This window comes from Brachionichthys hirsutus, chromosome 9 (assembly GCF_040956055.1).
Source record: "Brachionichthys hirsutus isolate HB-005 chromosome 9, CSIRO-AGI_Bhir_v1, whole genome shotgun sequence".
NCBI classification, from domain to species: Eukaryota; Metazoa; Chordata; class Actinopteri; order Lophiiformes; family Brachionichthyidae; genus Brachionichthys; species Brachionichthys hirsutus.
This window is the reverse complement of record NC_090905.1, coordinates 14,459,410-14,482,495: the sequence shown is the minus strand read 5'-3', so window position 1 is coordinate 14,482,495 and position 23,086 is coordinate 14,459,410. Positions and strand designations below refer to the sequence as shown.

Here is a 23,086-nt window from a genome sequence, read left to right as displayed (position 1 = left end):
ATGTGTGCATCTGAATTTCTCGGATAATTTTACATGAGATTATAAATAGTTTTGGACTGCATGAAATCGGTCAAGAATCAATACAAGAGAAAGCTTGAAAGATGATTTATTTTGAGATATAAATGTGAAAGAACTCAACAGCAAAACACCAAAGGCTTAAAACTGAATAAGAAATGTAATTAAGCAGACATTTATAACCCAAACTCTCAAAAAACAAGCATTTTAGATGTAGTAAATGTAAACATATCCCAGTATATTGCAGATGCAAATCTGACAATGAAATTACATCCCATGAATATTATGAAAACGTATGCAAGAATATGATAATCACTCTAATCTCTTTTTTGCAGCACCTAATAACATTGACGTGCTTTAATCTCACTCCAAATACCTAAAATGGTTGCAGTTAATACTTTAATTAATTTCAGCAAAAAAATCTCCAGATTGTTAATTTTAATGATCATTTGTAAAAGCATAGCAATGCCGAAGCTAAAATGGAAAAGGATGCAAACATTGTTTTCCCCATGTACAACCCATTTTCATAAATGTAAAAACCAAATCCTCATAATAAACTGACTTGTTAGCGAGAGAAGAACTGAAATGCTCAGATCTTTATTTAATTGATGGGTGTGGATAAGAAGGTGCTGGTGACTGATTTACCGTAGTGACTCGTTGATGAACTGGAGGAGCCCAAGTCCACACTGCTCCGGCGGGAGCTTCGGCGGGAGCCGCTCCTGGATCCGGTCCTGGATCCTGTTCTGGAACCTGGGGCTGAGGACACATTGTAAGGACTGCTGATCCCTCTGGAAGACACGGTTGATGCCTGGAGCATTTTCACTCCTGTGCTTTCTTCCATCAGACAATTATCTAGAGCTTCCTTGTAACAGATTTTAAGTTTGCTCTTGGGACAAGTCAGGTTCTTCACGTGATTGCGGGCATCTTGGAGTTTATGAGCTGCTCTTGCATCCATCCAGCCCAATTTCATGGCATCTTCTATGCTTCTTCTACAACCCATCTCAGGGTCATAAAGCCCCCCTGTAACAAACTGAAACTCCATGAACCTCTGTCCTGCTTCATATGGCAGCCACATCTCCTTCATGGCTGCAGGAACAGACATCTTCCTCCTTGTTTTTACATCCTCAAAGCCGACGTAGGCCTTCTGGGCAGGCTTCAGCTTGCTGGCCATGTTGTCGTCTATTATGCCTAAGCGGGAAGCCTCTTGGATCCCAAACCTCTGGCCATTTTTGGGATCAATAATTCCTCCAGTGCAGGCCTGGGCTTCTAGTAGTCTCAGGGCAGTGATGGAATCGACGAGACCACGATTTAAAGCCTCTGTGATGGTTATCTTCTCGAGAGAATCTGTGTCAAAAATGGCACCCACAGGTTCCTGTTCCACTATGTTTTCAACAGGATGGTTCAGAATGAGAGACACTCTGGATACGTTCCTGGGGGAATCAGGTGAGCTCGGCGACTCGATGTTAGCTGCGACGTTTTGCTCTGTGACAGTCGTAGTTTTAGTTGTGGTGATCTTTGAGAAGGTAGGTGACAAGGGCATTGACAGGGCAGCGGAATAGGTCTCTGCCGACGTTGATGTCGATGACGATGAAGACGAGGCCACTGATGATAGATTTGAGCCTTCTGATGATCTTAAAGCTACGGATGATGTCATTGAAGACAAACGTGGAGATGCTGATGTACTTGAAACAAATGATGATGTTACCGAGGATAAGCCTGGATCCGCTTGCCTGGTGTTGCCGGTGATAAGATCTGCAAATTGATTGAGGGTGATGGCACGGGATCGGTACCGCTCCACATCTGCCTGACTAATTACTTGTTTTTCAAGGAGCTCAGTAATGTCATATTGTCTTCCAGTTTTCCTGTCATTGATAACAAACCGTGTGGAACCATCCGGATCAGTTATAGTGATCTCTTCCCACTCACATTCCTGCTCAGACAGCTCCAGGTAGGTGCTGTAGTCAATGTATCCTTTGCTATATGCTTCATGGACCGTCATCTCTTTGTTGGTTTCTGGGTCCACTATTAACACCCTCCTCTTTCTCAAGGTGTTCTTCTGAAAGGACTCTTGCTTTTTCTTGTCTGTGATAGGCAAAAGAATGAGGCCAGTTTTGCTATCTGTCATACAGCGTTTCTTGAGCTCCATATAGGTTAGGTTTTCATCTGTGTTCGGGTCAAAGAAACCCTTGGAGTCAACACTTTGGTCGGCCAGGGCGTTATTCATTTCTTCATTAAAGTAGCCTCTTTTGTAGGCTACGTTTACGTCAATACGATGGCTGTGTTTAGGATCAATGATACCACCACTGGCAATCTGAGCCTCTAGCAGACGGATGCCATGACCTTTCTCCACTAGACCCCTCTCTATGGCCTCAAAGAGAGAGATAATCGTGTCTGTGCCAGGAATTTTATAACCAGTCACAGCTCTTTCTGCTGAGAGCAGACTGTTCTTGAACTCTGGTCCAAATAGTCTTCCATTATATGCATCACTAACAGTCAGGTAAAGGTTATTGACAGGATCAACTATGAAACCTGAGGCAGCTTGGGCCTCAAGCATTGCCAGAGTTGTCCCAGGTTGCAACAGTCCATCTTTCATGGCCTGATAGACGGGTATTATCTTTTCATTGTCCTCGTCATACACTCCTGCTATGCAGTTAGAACCTCGAAGGTATGATCGTAAACGGTCTTCAATGTCCTGTCTTGTCAATATCCCGTCTCTCAGTTGGTCCATATCAGAGCGTTCAAGCAGGTTGGCATCAACTAAATCTATGACTTTTACCTCATCTCGAAGCCCCTGGACAGTTAATGGCTTTCTAGGTTCAGGGAGAAGCAAAAGACCTGTGCTTGGATCTGCTTTGCATTTCTTCTTCAGAGATAGATACGTAGTTGTTTGTTGGGTGTCTGGGTCCAGATAGCACTCAGGATACTGATTCAGTGCATCACATAGGTCCTCATCAATGAGATCCCTATTCAAAGCAATGTCTTTTGGTAGGTATATGCTCAGGACAGGGTCCAAAATACCTCCTACAGCCCGTTGAGCTTGAAGTATACGTAGCGCCGTGTCCTTGTTGATTAATCCCTTCGTCATTGCCTGGCCAGCTGACAGGAGCTTGGTAGAATTTGGTTCCCTGTAACCTATAGCAGCAGCTTCAGCTGCAAACAATCTGGATTCATCCTCCTTATCCACTACTCCGCGAGCACACGCTTCTTTTACTGTCAGTTTACGATTAGTTCTGATGTCAATGATGTGACCTGTAGCAGCCTGAGCTTCCAGTAGCAAGATGGCACCGTCAGAAGACATAACCTTCTGTCTTTTTGCATCTGAAAAGGACATTTTCTTTAAAGGCCCAGCTGTAACACCAGCAATTGACCCTGTCCCATTTAGAAAGACCTTTGTATCTACAGACACCTCTCTGACAGTTTTCTCCCCATTCAATAGCTGGTTAAATGTTTGTTTGTCAAGGATTCCACAGTCATGCAACTGTTGTGCCGTGACGGTCTTGCGGATGCCATCAAAGAGCATCGTAGAAGGGTCAAATTTAGAGATTGGCAGAAGTTGTAGGCCTGTGTTGAGCTCTGTGCTGCATTTATCCTTCAAAGACCCATACGTGACCCCATGCTCAGTTTCTGGGTCCAAATAAAAAGCAGGACTCTGCTTTAGGACAAGACTAATGTTTTCATCCAAAAGGTTGCGCTTGATGGCAGCATCCTTGGGAAGAAAAACACTGAGATGGGGATCTAGAATGCCTCCCACAGCCTCCTGAGCCTGCAGTAGGCGTAGACCAGTATTCCTGTCAACCAATCCCTTCTTCATGGCCTCAAAAAGTGAGAGAGATTTGGCAGAACTAGGATCTTTGTATCCCACAGCAGCAGCCTCTGCTGCCAATAATCTGTCACAATCTGTAATGTCAACTACCCCTCTAGCACATGCCTCATCTACTGTCATATTCCGATTAGTTTCAGGGTTAATAATGTGGCCCGTTGCGGCCTGCGCTTCCAGTAGCAAATTTGCACTATCTTCAGACAGGAGCTTTTGTTTCTTTGCTTCGGACAAAGACATTTTATGCCCAGCTACTACCCCGGCAATGGGACCTGTCCCTTTTAGATAAACAGTCTTTTCCGCAGATACCATTGAAACAGTTTTCTCTCCTTTGAGCAGCTGGTCATATGTTGTCTTGTCAAGGACTCCACATTCAAATAACTGCTGGGCCGAGACTGGCTTGCGAACACCATCAAACATCAGTTTGGAAGGGTCTTTCCTCTCAGTGATAGGCAGAAGTATCAAGCCTGTGTGAGACTCTGTTTTGCATCTTTTCTTTAATGCCCCATAACTTGAATCTAGTTCAGTGTCTGGGTCAATGTAATATTCGGGCTCCGTGGTTAGAGCATTGGAAAGGTCCTCATCTAAAAGGTTGCGCTTTACAGCTATGACTTTAGGAAGAAACACACTGAGATGAGGATCCAGAATGCCCCCTGCAGATAACTGGGCCTGTAGGAGGCGTAGTGTAGTCTTCCAATCAATTATTCCCTTCTTCATTGCGTCAAACAATGCAAGAGGCTTCGCTGTGCTTGGATCCCGGTAGCCCACGGCAGCAGCTTCTGCCACTAAGAGTCTGTCTCTATCCCTATTATCCACCACTCCTCTGGAACAAGCTTCCTCTACTGTCAGTTTCTGATTGCTTGAGGGGTCAATGATGTGGCCTGTGGCAGCCTGGGCATCCAGTAGCAAATTTGCACTCTCTGGGGGCATGAGCATTTTCTTCTTGGCTTCTGATAAAGACATTTTTCCTAAAGGTCCAGCTGCCACACCAGCAATTGAACCTGTACCCTTTAGAAAGACCTTTTTCTCCACCGAGACCTCAAACACAGTTTTCTCCCCCTTCATTAATCGGTCAAACGTCTGTTTGTCCAGGACCCCACAATCAAGCAACTGTTGTGCTGTTACAGTCTTACGTACACCATCAAAGATCACTTTTGTAGGGTCTAGTGTCTCAGAGATCGGCAAAAGCAGCAGACCTGTGTGAGGTTCTCTCTTGCATCTCTTTTTCAGTGCTCCGTAACTGGACTCCTGGTCATTTTCTGGGTCGAGGTAACACTTCAGATTCTGGTTTAGAGCTTGGCGGATGTCTTCATTCAGAAGCTCGCGCTTGATGGCTGTATCTTTGGGAAGGAATACACTGACATTAGGATCTAAGATTCCTCCCATAGACTCCTGAGCCTGCAGTAGGCGTAGACCAGTCCCCCTGTCAATAACTCCCTTCTTCATGGCCTCAAACACTGACAGAGGCCTGGCTGTGCTAGGATCATTGTATCCCACAGCAGCCGCCTCTGCTGCCAATAATCTGTCTCGATCCCTAAAATCCACCACCTCTCTGGAACATGCTTCTTCTACAGTCAGCTTTTGATTGGTTCTGGGATCAATGATGTGACCTGTGGCGGCCTGCGCTTCCAGCAGCAAATTTGCACTATCTTCAGACAGGAGCTTCTGTTTCTTTGCTTCGGACAAGGACATTTTACCTCGACTCCCAGCCACAACCCCCGCAATAGGCCCAGTCCCCTTCAGATAATCATTTTTATTAACAGACACCTCTGGAATAGTTTTCTTTCCCTTTTCTAGATCTCTAAATGTTGGCTTGTCCAGCACACCACAATCCACCAGCTGCTTGGCTGTAACAGGTTTCCGAACACCATCAAAGACAAGTTCAGAAGGGTCTACCATCTCAGGGATAGGTAGCAGCAGAAGACCGGTGTGTGGCTCTACCTTACATTGTCTCTTCAGTGACATATAAGTTACACCCTCCTCAGTCTCTGGGTCCAGATAGAGTTCAGGCCTCTGATTCAGAGCACGATACGTGTCATCATCAATTAAGTTACGCTCCATGGCTTTGTCTTTGGGAAGGTAGACACTGAATCCTGGATCCAGGAAGCCACCTACGGATTCCTGCGCTTGTAGCAGACGCAGCGTTGTCTTCCTGTCAATTTGTCCCTTTTTCATGGCCTGAAATACTGAAAGAGGTTTTCTTGTCCCAGAAGAACTATATCCTACAGCTGCAGCTTCTGCTGCCAACAGCCTCTCTCTATCCTCTTCATCAACCACACCTTGATTACATGCCTCTTCAACTGTGAATTTCTGATTAGTCCTGGGGTCAATTATGTGTCCTGTGGCAGCCTGGGCATCCAGTAAGAGATCGGCACTGTCTGGTGGCAGGAGATTATCTTTCTTTGCTTCAGTGAACGTCATTTTGCGTGAGTGTCCCGTTATGGACCCTGGACCTTGTGGATGTTTAATTACCAGCCCAGCTATTGGACTTGTACCTTTAAGGCTGATTTTCTTCTCTACAGACACCTCTGGGACAGTTTTCTTTCCCTTTTCTAGATCTCTAAATGTTGGCTTGTCCAGCACACCACAATCCACCAGCTGCTTGGCTGTGACAGGTTTCCGAACACCATCAAAGACAAGTTCAGAAGGGTCTACCTTCTCAGGGATAGGTAGCAGCAGAAGACCGGTGTGTGGCTCTACCTTACATTGTCTCTTCAGTGACATATAAGTTACACCTTCCTCAGTCTCTGGGTCCAGATAGAGTTCAGGCCTCTGATTCAGAGCACGATACATGTCGTCATCAATCAAGTTACGCTCCATGGCTTTGTCTTTGGGAAGGTAGACACTGAATCCTGGATCCAGGAAGCCACCTACGGATTCCTGCGCTTGTAGCAGACGCAGCGTTGTCTTCCTGTCAATTTGCCGCTTTTTCATGGCCTGAAATACTGAAAGAGGTTTTCTTGTCCCAGAAGAACTATAGCCTACAGCTGCAGCTTCTGCTGCCAACAGCCTCTCTCTATCCTCTTCATCAACCACACCTTGATTACAGGCCTCTTCAACTGTGAATTTCTGATTAGTCCTGGGGTCAATTATGTGGCCTGTGGCAGCCTGGGCATCCAGTAAGAGATCGGCACTGTCTGGTGGCAGGAGATTATCTTTCTTTGCTTCGGTGAATGTCATTTTGCGAGATGGTGCCGTTATGGACCCTGGACCTTTTGGACCTTCAACTAGCACTCCAGCGATTGGACCTGTACCTTTAAGGCTGATTTTTTTGTCAACAGAAACATCAAGGATCGTCCTATGGCCTTTCACAAGCTGGTTAAATGTTGGTTTGTCCAGAACACCACAATCAAGCAACTGGTTTGCCGTGACCGATTTGCGGACTCCATCGAAAATCAAATCGGTAGCATCCAAGGTTGTGGGCGGTCCAACTCTTGACAGCTCGGTTTCAATATTTTGCTTGACAATGGTCACCTCCTGCAGTTCTCCCTGTATGGCTGCCAGCTTACTTTTATACGCCTCCTCCAGCTCCCTGAGCTCCTTCATCAGCCTGTCTATCTCACTTTTCAAAGACACCTTTTCCCTCTCTAGACGTTCCTTGTCCGTGTCATATTGCCGGATTAGGCCATGCTTACTGTTATGCTGCTCCTTCCAGTAATCTAAATCCCTCTTCACCCGTTCATTTTCCTCCAGTAGACGTTGCTTATTGCGAAGCTCTGACTCTTGGGACAATTTGACGAGAGCGAGTTCCTCCTCGAGCTTCTGAACGTGATCTTTGCCCGTTCCTGAGAACTGCAGTTTCAGCAGCAGAGCATCTCTCTCCGTCACAATCTCCTTGTGCTGGGACTGAAGGGACTGCATCATAGTGGATGTCTGGTAGACAGCAGAGAGAGAGAGAGAGAGAGCAGAGACAAACGGTTAGCTGGCTCAAAAACACAATGGTAAATTTACTGTACAGGCGGAACCATCTCAATCATGCAGGTAAAATATAGACAGTTTTATAGCTAATACAACTTCAAAAATCAGCAGATCAACTATTCTAAATGCTTTTTATCTTCAGACTGGACTAACTATTGATCACATTTTGTAAATTCGTGAAACAGCAACAGGATAAATCTTAGCTGAATTTGTTTTGTTTTTTTACAATAGCAAGAAAGGTTATCGCAAATATGGATTTTGAGGTTTTACGTATCAATGCTGCTTTTACAAGTTTGCAAAATGTGTTTTTACAATTATTAAAATCAAACCATAGAAAACGGGATCAGGTAAGAACACGTTGATGGTGTTCACTCAGCAAGCATGCGAGCTGTCCGCGGTGCAGACAGGAAGACGTTGGAAGTCAGGATTGACATGCAAGTTTATACAAACACATAGTATTTGTATAGAAGTATGTGTCGCTACGACATCGGAGGCGTTCCAGCATGCAACTACATGATTGGTCCAACTCAGGAGTCTGATTTGGAGAGCGGGTCCAGGACTACGTGCCAAACCTCCATGTACCTCGGTGGCCTGCTTCTGTAAGTTCTCAGTCTCCACATTGAGCTTCTCCCTCTCTGACGAGAGCTCTGAGAACAGGCTGCATTGATCTTTATTGCTGCGCACACTGGCTCGAAGCTGCAGCTCAAGGGCATCGATCTGGGCGGAACACTCCTGGTCAAAGCCCCGTTTGGACCTCACAAGTTCCTCTTTATCGCGCTGTGCTGCTCTTAGTTCTTCCTCCATTCTCAGCCTCTCTCTGCTCTGAGTTTCTGTTAACTCCTTCAGGCTCTGAAGGGCTGCTGCTTCGTCCTGCAGTGCTTTACTACTCTCCTCCACAGTCCGGGTGAGAGCTTCATTCTTGAGCTTTGCCTCTTTGACCCTGGCCTGCTCCTGCAGGAGTTGCTGCTGCAGGGCCTTCAGCTCTGCCCCGAGCTTTGTCATGTGCTCAGCAGAGGCCTTCTTCTGTCTGGAGCTTCGTTCTAGCTCCTCTTGCAACTTCAGACACGCTTCATCCCTCCTCTTTTCCGACGAGCCGGCTTGGTCTAGACTCTGGCGTAGCATGGTGATGGTGCTGGCGTACTCTGCCGTGGTTAAAGTGGACTTTTCCAGCTCTGCTTCTGCCTGCCTTCTTCTGGCCACTTCATCCTGGCTAGCCGTCCTTTGGTTTTCCACCTGACTCTCCAGATCATCTCTCACGGCCTGCAGGTCCTTCGTGCGTTCCTGTAATCTGCTCGTGTTCTGTTCTACTCTTCTTCGCTCCCTGCGCTCCCTCTCCAGCTCCGTACGCACCTTCTGAAGCTCCTCCTTGCACTGGACCAACTGGCTCACAGCCACTGATGAACTGGTTAGCTTCGCCTGCAGCTCGGCTAAAGTACTGTCCATCACCCCCTGCCCCTCCTCTGCAGTTCTCCTCCTGCGGGCCTCCTCCTCGAGACTGTGTGTGATGTAGGCCACCTCCTCACTCTTCTCCTGAAGCCTCCTCATGACTTGGGCCAGCTCCTGGCTTTCTTCATGCCTTTCTCCCATCAGCACCTCCACCTGTCTTTCCAGCGCTCTCCTCTTGTGTCCTTCCTCTGCGACGGCGGCATTCTGACTGCGAGACTCTTCCTCTGCCATCTTCTTTCGCTCCTCAGCCTCATTGACAAGCATCCTGAGCCTCCTCAGCGCTTCCTCCATGTCACTCCTCTCCGCCACAATCCTGTCAAACTGCAGCCGGAGCTCAGCCGCATCCTCCTCCCGCTGGGCTTCCAGTCTCTGGAGGTCTGAGCGGCTGATGTGGATCTGGGATTCGTAGTTGAGCGTTAGCTTGTTAATCTCCACAATGCCTTTGCTTCTTACCTTTGACATTTCCCTCTGGAGCCCCTTGATCTTTTCTGCTTCCTCGGCCAGCTGCCTCCGCAGCTGTTGGATCTCGCGGTCTTTGCTCGACACGCCCTTCTCGACCTCCACCTTAGACCAGCTGACTGTCTCCAGCTCCTCCTGCCTCTTCCTCAGCACCGACTCATACTCCACCTGCTGCTGGGTGTAGCGTTCCTCTGCCAGCCTCCTCTTCCTCTTCTCTTCCTCCAGCAGGTACTTCAGATTTGTCAGCTGATCGTTGAGGCCTGCTAGCTGGCTTTGACTGCTGTCCAGGCTGTCCTTGGCGGCGTTGCACTTCAGCACGGTGCTCTGCTTCACCTCCTCTACAGACAGCAACTGGTCCTGCGACCGGGACAGATCCAATTTGTATCGGCCAACGGCGTCCTCCAGAGATTTGTTCTTGGCATTGCAGTCTTGGAAGTTATCCTTCAGGAGGCGAAGCTCTTCCTCTAATAGATCAATCCTGGTGTTACGAATCTGAAACCAAACAAATGATCACTGAAACCAGGGATTATGGGATAACTGCAAAATCCTTTTGCCTTTAAATGTTTGATTTTTAAATAATTGAAGGACTTAAATTCTAAGAGGAAATAAATTGCAAACACACAACAAGCCGTAAAACGGGGCATCGATACCTTGAGCTCCTCCATGTTTCTGAGCAGCTCTCCCAGGAATTTGTAGTAACCTCCAGAGGAGGTAAGCAACTCCAAGTAGCGGGTTTGCAGTTGTGTAACCTGAGATGAACACAAAGAACACGGGATGACCCGTCCGGACACACGTTAATGATCCATTTAAAGACGCAGCCGCTCCTCCCTTAACGACGGAGTTACCTTCTGAAGGCTCCATCGCTAAACGGCTTCGTCCTAAAACGAAGGTTTACTCACTCACAGCGCCACAGCCGGCGCGTTCCTCTCGTAACGGCGACGCCTCGGCGCTACACACATGCTTTTATATTTCTAAACGAGGGGAGGGACAACGTTTCCGGTTTGGTGCCAGACCTCTTGATTGAGCTCCTCGGACGGCGACTTCAGCATCGTCCTCTTGATGGGGATGTTGAGTAAGGTCTCTAAGCCGGAGGCGTAGGAGGCGAGGTCCGTTTCGTAGTCCTGCGACACAAACGCAGCCGTAGAAACATTCCTGACTGGAAGCGACCGCTCTCGGGCGGTTGCCGCCTGCGGCCTCACCTTGATCGCAGTGACGCAGGCCTCCTTGTCCTTCAGCACGCCCTCTAGCATCTCCCGCTTCGCCTTGATTTCCCCGTTCAGCGCCTTGAGGGCACAGTTTTAGAAACACGTCAGACAAAGCACCAAATCCCGCCAGCGGGTCCACCGATCGGGACGAAGGCGTGGACGGGAGACCTTCTGCTCGCTCATGTGGTCTCGCAGGGCCTGCAGGTCGTCTATCTTGGCGGCCTGCAGGACGTCCTGTTTAGTCCGCGTGGCGTTGATCCAGTCGTCCAGGGAGCCGCTGGTTTCCTTGCAGCGCAGCAGCTGAGGCTGGTACAGCAGCAAATCCTGGAGTCTGAGCGAGAAGAGAGAAATGATTCCGAGCAACCCCCCCTCCCCCTCCCCCCAGCGCTGACGGCCCGGGCCAGGAGCGTAAAACAAACCTGGTGTCAATCTGTCCACTGATTCGTCCCCAGCGGTCTGACAGCACCCCCACCTGCTCGGTGTATCTGCACAGCATCATGTCGCACCTGTGGGCGGGGCCGCCCACCTGGCTGTTCCAGTGGCTCGCCTTGGACAGCTCCGCCTCCATGGAGGCCAGAACATCTTTCTTGTTATCCAGCTCTGCTTTAATATTCTGCACGCAGAAGACAGCAGTCCAGCGTGACATTCAGATCGTGAATCACGTCCACGCGGCGGGGCGGCCCCACTGTGGCCCCGCCCCCCGTGGCGTCCAACACGCTCTGAATCGTAGATTACCCTCAGGGTGGACATGTAATCCTCCACGTCTCCAGGTGACAGGGAGGTGGTCTCTTTCTCCATCAGCCTCGCCTCATGGACCTTCACGATGTCCTCAGCCCGGGCCACGCTCTCCAGCATGTCCCTTAGAGCCCGCAGCCTGGCGAAGAGGGAGGGGTCACGACAAAGGGGTTGCAGCCGCCTCATCTCTTACTTCCTGCATAACGTCTGCGCCGCTTGGACACGAATAACACGACGCACACGTTCAGCTAAGAGAGACAACGTGATCCAGATCCGAGAGTTTACCGCCGCAGCGACGCCGAGGAGCTGCCCTCCAGACTCCCCAGCCGCTGGTTGAGGGTTCCAAGCTCGCTGCGGAGGAACTGGGCCTTGTCCGGATCGCTCGTTTCTTCCAGCTCCCTCGCGATGCGCTCCCTCAGACGCAGGAAGTCCTCGTGCAGCGAGTCCACGTCCCGCTGCACCGTCTACGGGGGGACACAGCGATGAAGACCTCGGGACGAACTGGACCCCGTGCTCGCGCCGGGGCCTACCTCCAGCTGCGTGATCTTCAGACCGCAGTCGTTCACGCCGTCGTCTCCGACGCAGACGTGAACGTGCTGACTCAGCGTTCCCTCGGCGGCCTCCAGCCTCAGTCTGAGCGCGTGCAGCTCGGTTAAGCTGTGGGACGCCGGGGCGGAGGAGGAGGAGGAGGAGGAGGACACCTTCCTCCTCGCCGGCTCCGCCTTGGTCACTCTCACTACATCCTTCTTGACCACTTGCTCTTTCTTCAGTTCCGCTTTCCTCGCCGTCGTCTTTTTCAGCTCCGCCCTCTGCCGCTCCTCCTCCAGCCTCCAGGCCTCCTCTTCGGCCGCGGCTTGCTGCTGCTGCCGCTGCTCGGCTGCTTGCTGCTCTTCCATCCGTCCCTGTTGAGCAACTGTGAGGGAAAACACGTCGTTATAAGCTCGTATCGACGCAGAGGAGGAGACGCCGCCCCGTGTCGAGGGAGCCGGTGAGGAGCTCCTTACTGAAGGGGGGCAGCTGCTCCACCAGCTGGTCGTAGTGGGCCTGGGCGCCGGTGAACTGCTCCTCCACCGCCCTCTTGTCCTCGTCAGCAAATATCTGGGAGCCGAGGCTGCTCACTTTGAACTCGGCGAAGCGCGCCTCCAGGCTCTTGATGATCTGCCGGTATTCCTCCGGGCGCATCCGAGCCAGCTGAACAGACAGACGGCAGGTTTGACCCGGGCGCGAGACGCAGCTGTGGGCGCAGCCGAGGGGCGTGGACCAAAGTGTATTCGTCGGTTACCATGGAGATGGTGAGGGAGTTGATGCGTCTGATGTCCTGGACACAGTACCGCCAGGCGATGAGGCTCTTCACGTTGATGTACAGCTGATTCCAGATGGACAGGATGGCCTCGTAGTACTGGTCGTTCCTTCGGGCGGGGCAGAGACGCCGTTTAAACACGCACCACTTCTGACCTGTGTGGGCGGCGGCTCGGACTCTCACTTGTTGGCCAGGCTGATGCTGAGAGGGTTCGGCGGTGGAACGATCAGGCAGACCGAGGGCACCGACATGTCCAGCCCTCCCGGACCGGTGATTTCCCACTTGCTGCGCTGGTTGTTGTTCTTCAGGATCGCCTCGTCGCCCTTGCAGATCACCTTCTGCGGAGGCCAGAGAGGTTCAGATCAATCATCTCGCCGTGAGAGTGACCGACACGCGGTCGGCGTGGGACTCGCCTGGTCTTGCTTGAAGTCGCACAAAGCCTTGACGATGACGGGGCCGGCGCTCTTGTCTTCAGGGTTTCTGGGTTTCAGTCTCACGATGTTCTTGGAGCTGCTGACCAGCCGCTGGACCTGCCTCTTGTTCTCCACGATCTTCTCCTTCTCCCTCTGGAGGTCGTTTCAAAGCATCAGACAAGCCTTTGTGGCGCCGGTCCGTTTCAGCCGGACCGGTGCTAACGACGGTAGCCTAGCCTGCCCGTCCGACCCAGCGGACGCAGCACGAAGCCGAGACACAGAGACTTCCTGCTGCAGTTCTTACCTCCAGCCCGTTGAGGAGCTGCTGCAGGTCGCCCAAAGACGTGTTCCTGTCGCACGTGAACTTCATGCGGACCGTCTCGTGCTCCTTCTGCAGGTTGCTGTAGGTCTCATTGGCTTCCTTGAAGAACTGTTGAGAAACGTGACGCCATGAAGCGCTGAGGCGTATTAATTAAAGCTTCTGCATCGATGTATTTACCGTTACCAACACCAGGGGGCGCCACAGCTTTATTCAGAGAGGACTGGGAAGAGGGAACTTTACCTTTGAGACGTTCGCAGAGCGCACGTTACCTGGCTGTAGGCGTGGTTCTCCTTCAGGTGAATGTCGATGCATTTGGAAATTTGCAGCAGCCAGCTCCACTGAGTCTGCAGCGTGTCCCTGTACGCCTGAAACAGAGGAGCAAAGGTCAAGACGAGGCTCCGGCGGCCATGGCGCCGGCGTCCAGACGGCAGGGCGGCTCCAGACCTCGATCTTGTCTGCAGCCGGGTGGTTGTTCTTCAGGACGGCGTCCACTCGGGCTTTGAGCTTATTCAGGTCCTTCTCTTTGGCCTCCAGGGCGCTCATCAGATTCTGTTGCATTCACAGGGGGTCAAAGGGCATCAGGAGGCGGCCTCTGCGGCCGGGATCCACGTGGAGCTTCCTGCTACTCACAGAGTAGCTCTCCTGCTTGCGTGGGATGTACTGGCTGATGTTCTTGTCTCCCCAGTCGAACATCAGCTCCTCTTCCTCCCTGTCGTTCACCCACATGATCTCCTTGGAGATCTCCTGAATGATCTGCTGGAGATCCTGCAGCTGCTTGGACCGACCGAACGACATTTTCTGGAACGGGAGCAGAAGTCTAAACACTGGAACGGATCTCTGAGCTCCGGATTGATTTACCTTCGGCTTACCTGCAAGCCGTCCCACTCCTGATCCAGAGCGTGCAGATTCGCTTTGTCTCCTTTCTTGAGCTGCGGGGAGAACAGTCGGAGTTTCTCACGCCATCCTCTTTTATCTCATGAGCCCCTCATCGGTCTTTGATCTATTTTGATGGAGAACCGGATCCAGGTCCAGGTCCTGCTGTACCCACCAGGTCGTCCCTGGCCTGGTCCACCTCGGGGCTTCTCTGGATGGCGCTGTGAAACCTCTTGTGGCTGATGAGCTGCTGGTCGATGGCCGCCGGATCGTCCCCCCAGGACGCCGTTTCAATCAGACGCTGCAAAACCAAACAGGGAACGGTTGAGCCGGTCTTCTTCATCTTCCTCAGTTGTTGTTGTAGTGTGTGTGTGTGTGTGTGTGCGCGGGTGCGTGCTCACCTTCTGCTGTGAGATCCATCCCATGGCGTCTTGGAAGCTCCTCCCAGGCTCCTCCCAGGCGCCGGAGCTCCCCCTGTTGCTCCTCCTCCTCTGTAAGGAGCCTGTGAAGGCCTTGTGGACGCCCTTCAGCTGGTCTTTGCACATCTCCATGCTGGTGACGAGCAGAGGAAGAGCTTCTGAGCACCGAACCCGGTCACGGACTCACGAGGAAGAAAGCCCGACGTCTTCCTCACGTCCTGACGACGTTGTCGTTGGGCTGTCCCATCTGCCTCAGGTCCACGGCGCAGCTCTTCAGCTGCTCGATGGTGTCTCTCGCCATCCCCATGTAGCGCTCGGCGTCGCCGGTGGTGCTGCCCTGCGGGGCGCCAGACGATCAGGGGTGAAGGTCTGCGTCTGACCTTTGACCTTGTTCCTATCTGCAGCGTAGAGGAGAACTCACAGACTGAAGGGCGTGTTCGGCTTTCATCAGGTGGTCCTGGCACTGGCTCTGCAGCATCACGGCCTTCTGGTGGATGGCACTGAAGGGGGCGGCACCCTCATCATCATCATCCTCATCATCCTCATCATCCTCACTGAACCACCACAACTTCACATTTGTCACTCAGTGGAACGGCTTTGGTTTGGGCTGGTTGTTTGGCTCCTGAATGGCGTCCTTCTCCTAAAGCTGGAGATTCTAGCGCTGATATTTTGGGGATCACGTTTCAGCCGCCCCGACGGAACATTTAGTCTGACTCCGCTCGTGCACGCCGGATCAAAGACAAAGAGGTGGAGGGTTTGTTGGCGCCTCCACCTCATCCGGACGGCGAGCTGCAGCTCGAGTTGCTCGGGGCCCTGGCGTCGTGTTTCGACAGGATGTGACCTCACGCTGGTGAAGGCGGAGCAACGCCGGGGGTTCCTCGGCTTCTCCGTTTGAGGAACGTTTCTCCCCTCTGAAGGAGATTAATATCATCGTGAACATTTACCTCTTCCGGGTGCATGAAGGGTCGTTGCTATGGCAACTTGATCAATCATTACTGTTAGGCTATAATGAGCTGGTTTTCTTTAATATTTGAACTTTTTGTTTGTCTATTTTTATTATTATTATATTTCATTTGCAGTAATTACAAAGGAAACAGTTGAAAACATTTAATTTAATTAAAATTAAAGAAAGTTTAATTTCTCAGATTTAGAGTCTGATGCATTTGTGAGGTCACTTCCATCGCAGTGACGTCATGGACAAGCCGACCAGAATGACCCCCGGGGCCCCTTCCTGTTCTGTTCTGTTCTGTTTATGTGCGTTCTTACGTCACTGAACAAACTGACTGGAGGCGCGTGCGTTCACGCCTTCGCACGGAGGCGCGTGCGTTCACGCCTTCGCACGGAGGCGCGTGCGTCCACGCCTTCGCACGGAGGCGTGCACCGACTGGGTCGCGTTGTGGGTTTGCAGGAGTTTCTGTGTGACTATCGTTCCTGCAGATCCGGTCGTGCGTTCCTTCGGAGGACCGCGAGCTCGACGCGCTCCGACGCAGACGCAGACGCAGACGCAGACGCGGCTGCTCAATGCGCGCCGCTTCAGAATGGATGCGAGGATTGAATGAGGCTGATTAACATTTAATAGCAAGCAGCCATTCCCACTGGATCACAGACAGGTAACAGGTAACAGGTAACAGGTGGCGCGGCGGGGTAGACATTTAATAAAGCCAAGAAGAAGAAGGATTCTTACCTCATTCCGCTTCCCATTCCGCTTCCTATTCCGCTTCCCATTCCACTTCCCATTCCGCCTGACATTCCGCTCACTATTCCACCTCCCACTCCGCTTCCCATTCCGCTCACTATTCCACCTCCCATTCCGCTTCCCATTCCACCTCCCATTCCGCTTCCCATTCCACTTCCCATTCCGCCTGACATCCCGCTCACTATTCCACCTCCCATTCCGCTTCCCATTCCGCTTCCCATTCCGCCTGACATTCCGCTCACTATTCCACCTCCCATTCCGCTTCCCATTCCGCTTCCCATTCCGCCTGACATTCCGCTCACTATTCCGCCTCCCATTCCGCTTCCCATTCCACTTCCCATTCCGCCTGACATTCCGCTCACTATTCCGCCTCCCATTCCGCCTCCCATTCCGCGCATGGAGGTCTTTGTACCGGTGTACGTGTTGTATCCGTCCACGTAAGCATCGTATCCATTACCGCCTCCGTGAATGACTTCGCTCCGTGCGTAATAGTGGCTCCCCCCGCCGGCCAGGTCGCCTTTGGACCCGACCCTGCGGCTCATGCTCAGCTCCTTCTGAGACCCGAACACACTCATCCCGACGAGAGAACCGCAGCCGAAGTGGCTCCGTGGAAAGGAACCGGGCGCAGGGGGGGCCCTGTCACCTGTGCGCTCCGCTCGCTCTGGCGCAGGCTGAGACCCGACGCGCCGGGGGAGGACCGGCTTTTGTAGGCGGGTGACCACACCTCTCCGTCTCACTAACCTGAACTCCTCCCCCTCCCCCCCCCCGAACCCGCAGCGGCTGTCTGCGCACCAGCCGTCCTGGATCGATGGAGCCGATTTGAATCTCCAATAAAATAAGAAGTGCGACGTTCAGAAGCGGAAGTTACCGGAACGTTCGGAACGTCTTCCAGCTTGAAAAGGCTTAATGACACCATAACGGACTGATATTATACGCGAACCTGTTTTAGGTGAAATGCTTTTCTCACATCTTTATATAAAACAAAGAAGAAATGTGACAGAATTTACTTTGTTTTAAATTCTTATCTTTCTTTTGCGTGTTTCGCGTTAAGCTGCCGACGCAACGCATGGAAGCAGCTGAGAGGAGGATCTTAAATGCACTCCGAAGTGAAGCTAAACGTTTTACTTTATGAAGCTGCAGAGATCAAAGAGCTCCGGGGTCACCGTGCAACCTGACCCCTTTAACCAGGAACCGCTGCAGGGGTTTTCCGTCTAACTATTTCCCTCTCCCTCTCTTCACATATTCCACGCTTTGCCTGCAGCCAATGGGCGGGGCTCACCGGAAAAACAAGTCTGACAGCAGCTGTGCTCGAGTTCAGCCATCAGTTTGTAGCCTGATTGATCACCGAGCTGATTGACGTCCTCCTCCTACATCAGGAACAACTCAGAAAGCAGAGCAGGTTTAGGGTTCGTTTCCTGCAGCTTCAGGACTTCAAAGAAGAAACTTCAGACTTAAACTGATTCTGATCGGCATGGATCCGTGTTCACCTCAAGGTGTCCTGATCCGTGAATTTATTTTAAACGAGTGTTCAGATTGGCTTTCCTCCCTCCAAAAACATCGACGCCATAGAAGACGAGGGAAATAATGGCGCCGTGCACGCCACAAACACTCGGGTCCACTCAGGTCCTCTCGGGTCCACTCGGGTCCACTCGGGTCACTCGGGCCCACTCGGCCCACTCGGGTCCACTCGGGCCCACTCGGGTCCACTCGGCCCACTCAGGCCCACTCGGGTCACTCAGGCCCACTCAGGCCCACTCGGGTCACTCAGGCCCACTCGGGTCCACTCGGGCCCACTCGGGCCCACTCGGGTCACTCAGGCCCACTCAGGCCCACTCGGGTCACTCAGGCCCACTCGGGTCCACTCAGGCCCACTCGGGTCCACTCGGCCCACTCAGGCCCACTCGGCCCACTCGGGCCCACTCGGCCCACTCGGGTCCACTCGGGTCCACTCAGGCCCACTCGGGTCCACTCGGCCCACTCAGGCCCACTCGGCCCACTCGGGTCCACTCGGGTCCACTCAGGCCCACTCGGCCCACTCGGGTCCACTCGGGTCCACTCGGGTCCACTCAGGCCCACTCGGGTCCACTCGGGTCCACTCGGGCCCACTCGGGTCCACTCGGGTCACTCGGGCCCACTCGGCCCACTCGGGTCCACTCGGCCCACTCAGGCCCACTCGGGTCACTCGGGCCCACTCGGGTCCACTCGGGTCCACTCGGGCCCACTCGGGTCCACTCGGGTCCACTCGGGTCCAGGCCCACTTCACGCTGTGACCTGATGCGGTTCAGCAACACTGACTCTAGAAGAGCCGTTGAATGCGTTGCCCGGGCGACGTCGGCAGCGACCGAGGAATGTAGCGTGTGACCGTCGGCGTGCTGGACCGGCCGGCGGCGGATCCTCGCTCGCTGGTGCATTTCGGATCTGCTCCTTCATTGGATTCGACTTGGGCCTGATCTCTTTTATCACTCGCTGCTCATAAACTGCTTGGAGTTCCCCCCCGCCCCCCCCCCGCGGCTACTGGCATTCACAAACACGCCTTTGTGCTGGCATCAACCAGATCACACCCACGCCTCTCTGTTTGCCAGGACAACATTCTGGTGCTCCGGTGATGACGAGTGGAACCAGAACTCCTTCGGGGGGAGACAGAAGATCCATTCTCACACTTTAATCTAATCTCATCACCAACCGCTGCATTCAACACTTTGGAGCCCTTTTTGTCCTCGGGAATACTTCTAGGGCGTGTTCCCGAGGCGTGGTCCCGGCGTTCCCATCTCCTCTCATTCCTGATCAGTGGACAGGATCAGGCTTGCACATTGAACGGCCTTTTGCCTGACATATTCAGGTGTGTGCGAAGAACCACCTTTGATTCAGGCTCGGGCACGAGAGAGGAACCAAACATCGCGTGGCACTAAAATAAAAGTTGAATTGAGTTATTAAGATCTAACTTCTTGTTGTCGTTTCTCACCTTCAGTGAAAACACAGAATGACTCTGACTTTAAGGTCACCTTTAGCACCTTTAGCACCTTTAGCACGCCTCCGTCTTTGCTAACGCCTCAACGCTAAAGGTGTTAGCATGCAGGATGGAAAAGGGCTGCAGCAAAGATCATCTTTAAAAAGCAGGTCAATAATCCGCCGAGAAGGGAAAACGCAAGTACCTCAAAAGTAAACCGTCCCCCGACCGCTGGGGGCGGAGTCAAACAGAACGTAAGCTCAAAACGATTTGGGCGTGCTTCCAGACAAAACCAATTCCCATGGAACCGTTGCGACCTTTCAAGTGATCTTTCAGGGAGACTCCACGCCCACGGACGCACCCCCTGATTGGCTGATGCTAGCGTGCTGCTAGCTGCGACCGCATGGCTGCAAGTCCGGACAGCGTTTAGGCTGGCGTGCAACCAGGGGCGGAGCCTTCCAGTCGCTTTGCTTCAGCGCCACCAGAGGGGTCGTCTCGTCTTGTCAAAGTGAAAGTTCTCGTCGGTAAACGGAGAATTAAACGTGATTCACGGAGTCGCTGCTGCTCGGCGGCGACCGCCCGCCTGAGGCCATTCCCAGGATTCAAAGGTCAGGAGATAAAGCAGGAAGCGCTGGCTCACTGATTGGTCGCCGCCTGCAGCCAATGAGGCGTTGTCGCCGTAGTACACCTGGATATTATCTGACCTGCGCGTTCTGGGACGGGCCCATTACGTGATTAACGTGTTCACACGCCTCAAATGAAACGCCTCTTAAGCGGTTGTTATTACGGCGCCGCTCTGTTTATGTAAGACTTTCACGTCTGGAACCAACGCCGGAGCCGTTCTGCATGTCTTCGAGGCGTGACCCGGCTGCGTGCCCGACGCCCTCCGGGCCAATAGCGTGCTAAAGTAGCACCCAAGCTCGCCGCTGCAGAGTGCACACATGCAAACGTGGAATGAGACTATGGAGGAACGAACAACGTGCATTCAGAGAATTCTATTTGTTTTCCCGAACGTGCGCCATTGAGGAATGTTCGTCAAATCCTGAGCGGGAACGTCAACCCCGTCAGGAACCGCCGTCCTCCGGTTCTATATGGAACTATGGAGCTAGTTTTAATCTGCAGTCCTGTTTTCTGGGCCTTTACAAAAGCTGTGATAGTCATACATCTATAATAGAGCTCACTGAAGGGAGGAGCTTATTGCGGCGCTTGCACCTGTACAGGTGTGTGTGTGAAAGAGGACAGAAACTCTCCTGCATCGCCTGAGGAACCTTTCGAGAGGTGAAAGAGCCGTTTGTTGGGAAACTGGCGAGAACTGAGCGGCTTTGTGCTCGGTTCCAACATGGCCGCCTGCGTCTCGTCGTGGCGACATGTTAGCGCTGAGTTCTGCAAACCTCGATCTCTCTTTGCCGTCGGGTTGGACGAGGCGATCGGACCGGACGGAACCCGGAACCTGTGCAGGAGGGCAACACTGATATGCCTCCTGGGGGTATGAGGACAAAACCAAAGAGTGGGGGGAGGGGGTGCTGGGTGAGAGGAGGCGGGGCCATCACCTGACACCTGATCTAATCTGGGTCGGTGCTGCTCCTCATCCAGAATGTCATCTCTGATGTAACTGGATCTACTCCGTCCACACGGTGATCTGGATCAGCACCAGAAGGTTCTACACTGTTCTCGGTATCTTTATACACCAACATGAAAAGTCAAAGTGAATCAGAGTTTAGTATTTTCAACTGATTCTTAATCCATAAATGGGTTTAATGTTAAAATGTAATATTTGTTCCTGACCTCATTCTGGATCAGAACCAGAATCAGACGTGTTTCATGATGGTTCCGATCGGACCCCTTTATGACTGATTCTTGGTGACTGAATTTAATGCAGATTGGAGTTTGGCGCCCCCTCGCGGCCGAAGGGTTACACGTCGTCCTATTGTCGTCTCGATGCTCTGAAACAATAGAATTTCTGCGACGTTGAAGAACCACCGCTGATCGGTCCGTGAACGCATCACCGCAGAGACATCCGAACTGATCATCTGATCAATAATCAGAGGGAATCGATGTGCGTAAAAAGCCTGATATTCAGCGGCGGCTCACAAAGGGGCTCGTTGTTCCCTGCCCTTTGAAGGCTGACCAATCAGCGCACAGCGCGACCGACAGAGGGCGGGGCCAGTCTCTCCTCCAAGCCCCGTCCCATTGACTGGACGGCGGCGCACCGAGAAGGAGGTTCCGTTACCGGAGCGGACGGGACATGACCGGGGAGTGACGCGCACCGGCGGGAGGTCACGCTGTGGCGCGCGTGCACGAAGGACCAGCAGGCCTGGCCCGGTTCGGCTCCACATGGACGGACCCCTCTGCAGGAGCGTGCGTGGAACACAAAGCGCATGCCGGTGAGCATGCCCGATCCCAGCCCACTCCCCCCTCCTCCTCACGGTCTCCGGTAGCCCCCCCCGCCACGAGGACGAGTGCGCGGTGAATTCGCCTGCCCTTTAAACGGAGAAGCCCTTTTTGGACCGGGCGCGTGCTGGCCCCACGCAGCGTGGGCTCGTCTTTGTGTGAAGGGCTTAACGCAGAGCGCGCATTGCGCGCATCGCGCGCGGACGGCCACAGGACGGGGGCTCCCTTTGTGGCCGCGGCGTGATGGCAGCCGGCCGGCCGGAGGAGCGGACCCCCCCGCCAGAGAGCGGCTTGGCCCCGCGGCTGCTGCCGCGCATGGACGGCTCGGTTCTGCCGGCCCTGGGGGGGTTCGGGCGGCACCAGAAGCAGCTCGTGGTCCTCACCTGGATCCCGGCGCTGTTCATCGGCTTCAGCCAGTTCTCGGATTATTTCCTGCTGGCGCAGCCCCACGGCGCGTGCGTGCAGCCCCCCCGGAACCAGAGCAACTGGACCGCGCCCGAGCTGGAGCTCAGCGGCAACGGCACCGGGGGGGGACGCGGCGACGGCGACGGCGGCGGGGCGCTGTGCGCCTGCAAGGAGTGGAGGCTGGAGCTGCAGACGGGACTCAGTCAGAACGTGGTTACCAAGGTAACGAGTGAGCCCCCCTTTGGGTATCTGAGAAGCCCCATGCCTGATCCAAATGCCCCCCCCCCCCTGTCTCCCTCCAGTGGAACCTGGTGTGTGACTCCGCCTGGAAGGTGCACATCGCCAAGTTCTCCTTGCTGGTGGGCTCCATCTTTGGCTACCTTGTGACGGGCGTCATGGCCGACTGGTAAGGTGTTCGGGACCAGTAACCATGGAAACAGCGTCGGCCCGCAGAGGCCTCGCCCCGATCCGCTGACCCCGCTCTGCCCCTCCCCCTCCCAGGTTCGGGCGCCACCCGGTGCTGATCCTGTCGGTTCTGTTCATGCTGCTGTTCGGGCTGAGCGTCTCCTTCTCCGTCAGCGCCGCCATGTTCAGCAGTTTACGCTTCTTTGAGGGATTCTGCCTGGCAGGCCTCGCGCTGTCCCTCTACGTGCTGCGTGAGTCCCCCGTCCTTGTCCTCGTCCTCGTCCTCCTCCTCCTCCTCGTCCTCGTCCTCTTCCTCCTCC

General features: G+C 53.1%; 2 protein-coding genes across 2 annotated transcripts in view; one reads left to right on the top strand and one right to left on the bottom strand.

The window, feature by feature from the left end:
* Positions 1–98: 98 nt before the first annotated feature.
* LOC137899261 (desmoplakin-B-like) lies at positions 99–17,271 on the bottom strand. Its single transcript, XM_068743288.1, has 27 exons — positions 16,607–17,271; positions 15,344–15,422; positions 15,138–15,259; positions 14,905–15,055; positions 14,679–14,804; positions 14,500–14,559; positions 14,261–14,428; positions 14,075–14,179; positions 13,900–13,995; positions 13,613–13,738; positions 13,309–13,461; positions 13,079–13,233; positions 12,878–13,004; positions 12,600–12,786; positions 12,126–12,325; positions 11,881–12,059; positions 11,596–11,734; positions 11,280–11,473; positions 11,029–11,191; positions 10,855–10,938; positions 10,669–10,776; positions 10,306–10,404; positions 8,333–10,147; positions 7,265–7,705; positions 4,483–5,044; positions 1,732–3,033; positions 99–1,617 (listed from the first exon to the last, which is right to left on the bottom strand). Exons 1-27 carry the CDS (start codon positions 17,191–17,193, stop codon positions 617–619), a joined length of 8,529 nt encoding a protein of 2,842 aa, XP_068599389.1. The 5' UTR covers positions 17,194–17,271; the 3' UTR covers positions 99–616.
* Positions 17,272–22,199: 4,928 nt separating this feature from the next.
* LOC137899570 (solute carrier family 22 member 23-like) overlaps positions 22,200–23,086 on the top strand; it is a 1,340-nt gene continuing 453 nt past the window's right edge. Inside the window, exons 1-3 of the mRNA XM_068743607.1 lie at positions 22,200–22,583; positions 22,664–22,767; positions 22,863–23,017. Of these exons, the coding sequence (XP_068599708.1) occupies positions 22,200–22,583; positions 22,664–22,767; positions 22,863–23,017 (643 nt within the window). The remainder of the gene's footprint in view (positions 22,584–22,663; positions 22,768–22,862; positions 23,018–23,086) is intronic.

Excerpts from the sequence above, each read along its gene's own strand:
- LOC137899261 (XM_068743288.1), bottom strand. The coding sequence starts at position 17,193 with ATGAGTGTGTTCGGGTCTCAGAAGGAGCTGAGCATGAGCCGCAGGGTC. Across the intron at positions 12,060-12,125 it reads TGAAGATCACGCAGCTGGAG|ACGGTGCAGCGGGACGTGGA; the intron begins GTAGGCCCCGGC and ends GTCCCCCCGTAG. Across the intron at positions 11,192-11,279 it reads AGTGGACAGATTGACACCAG|ACTCCAGGATTTGCTGCTGT; the intron begins GTTTGTTTTACG and ends CTTCTCGCTCAG.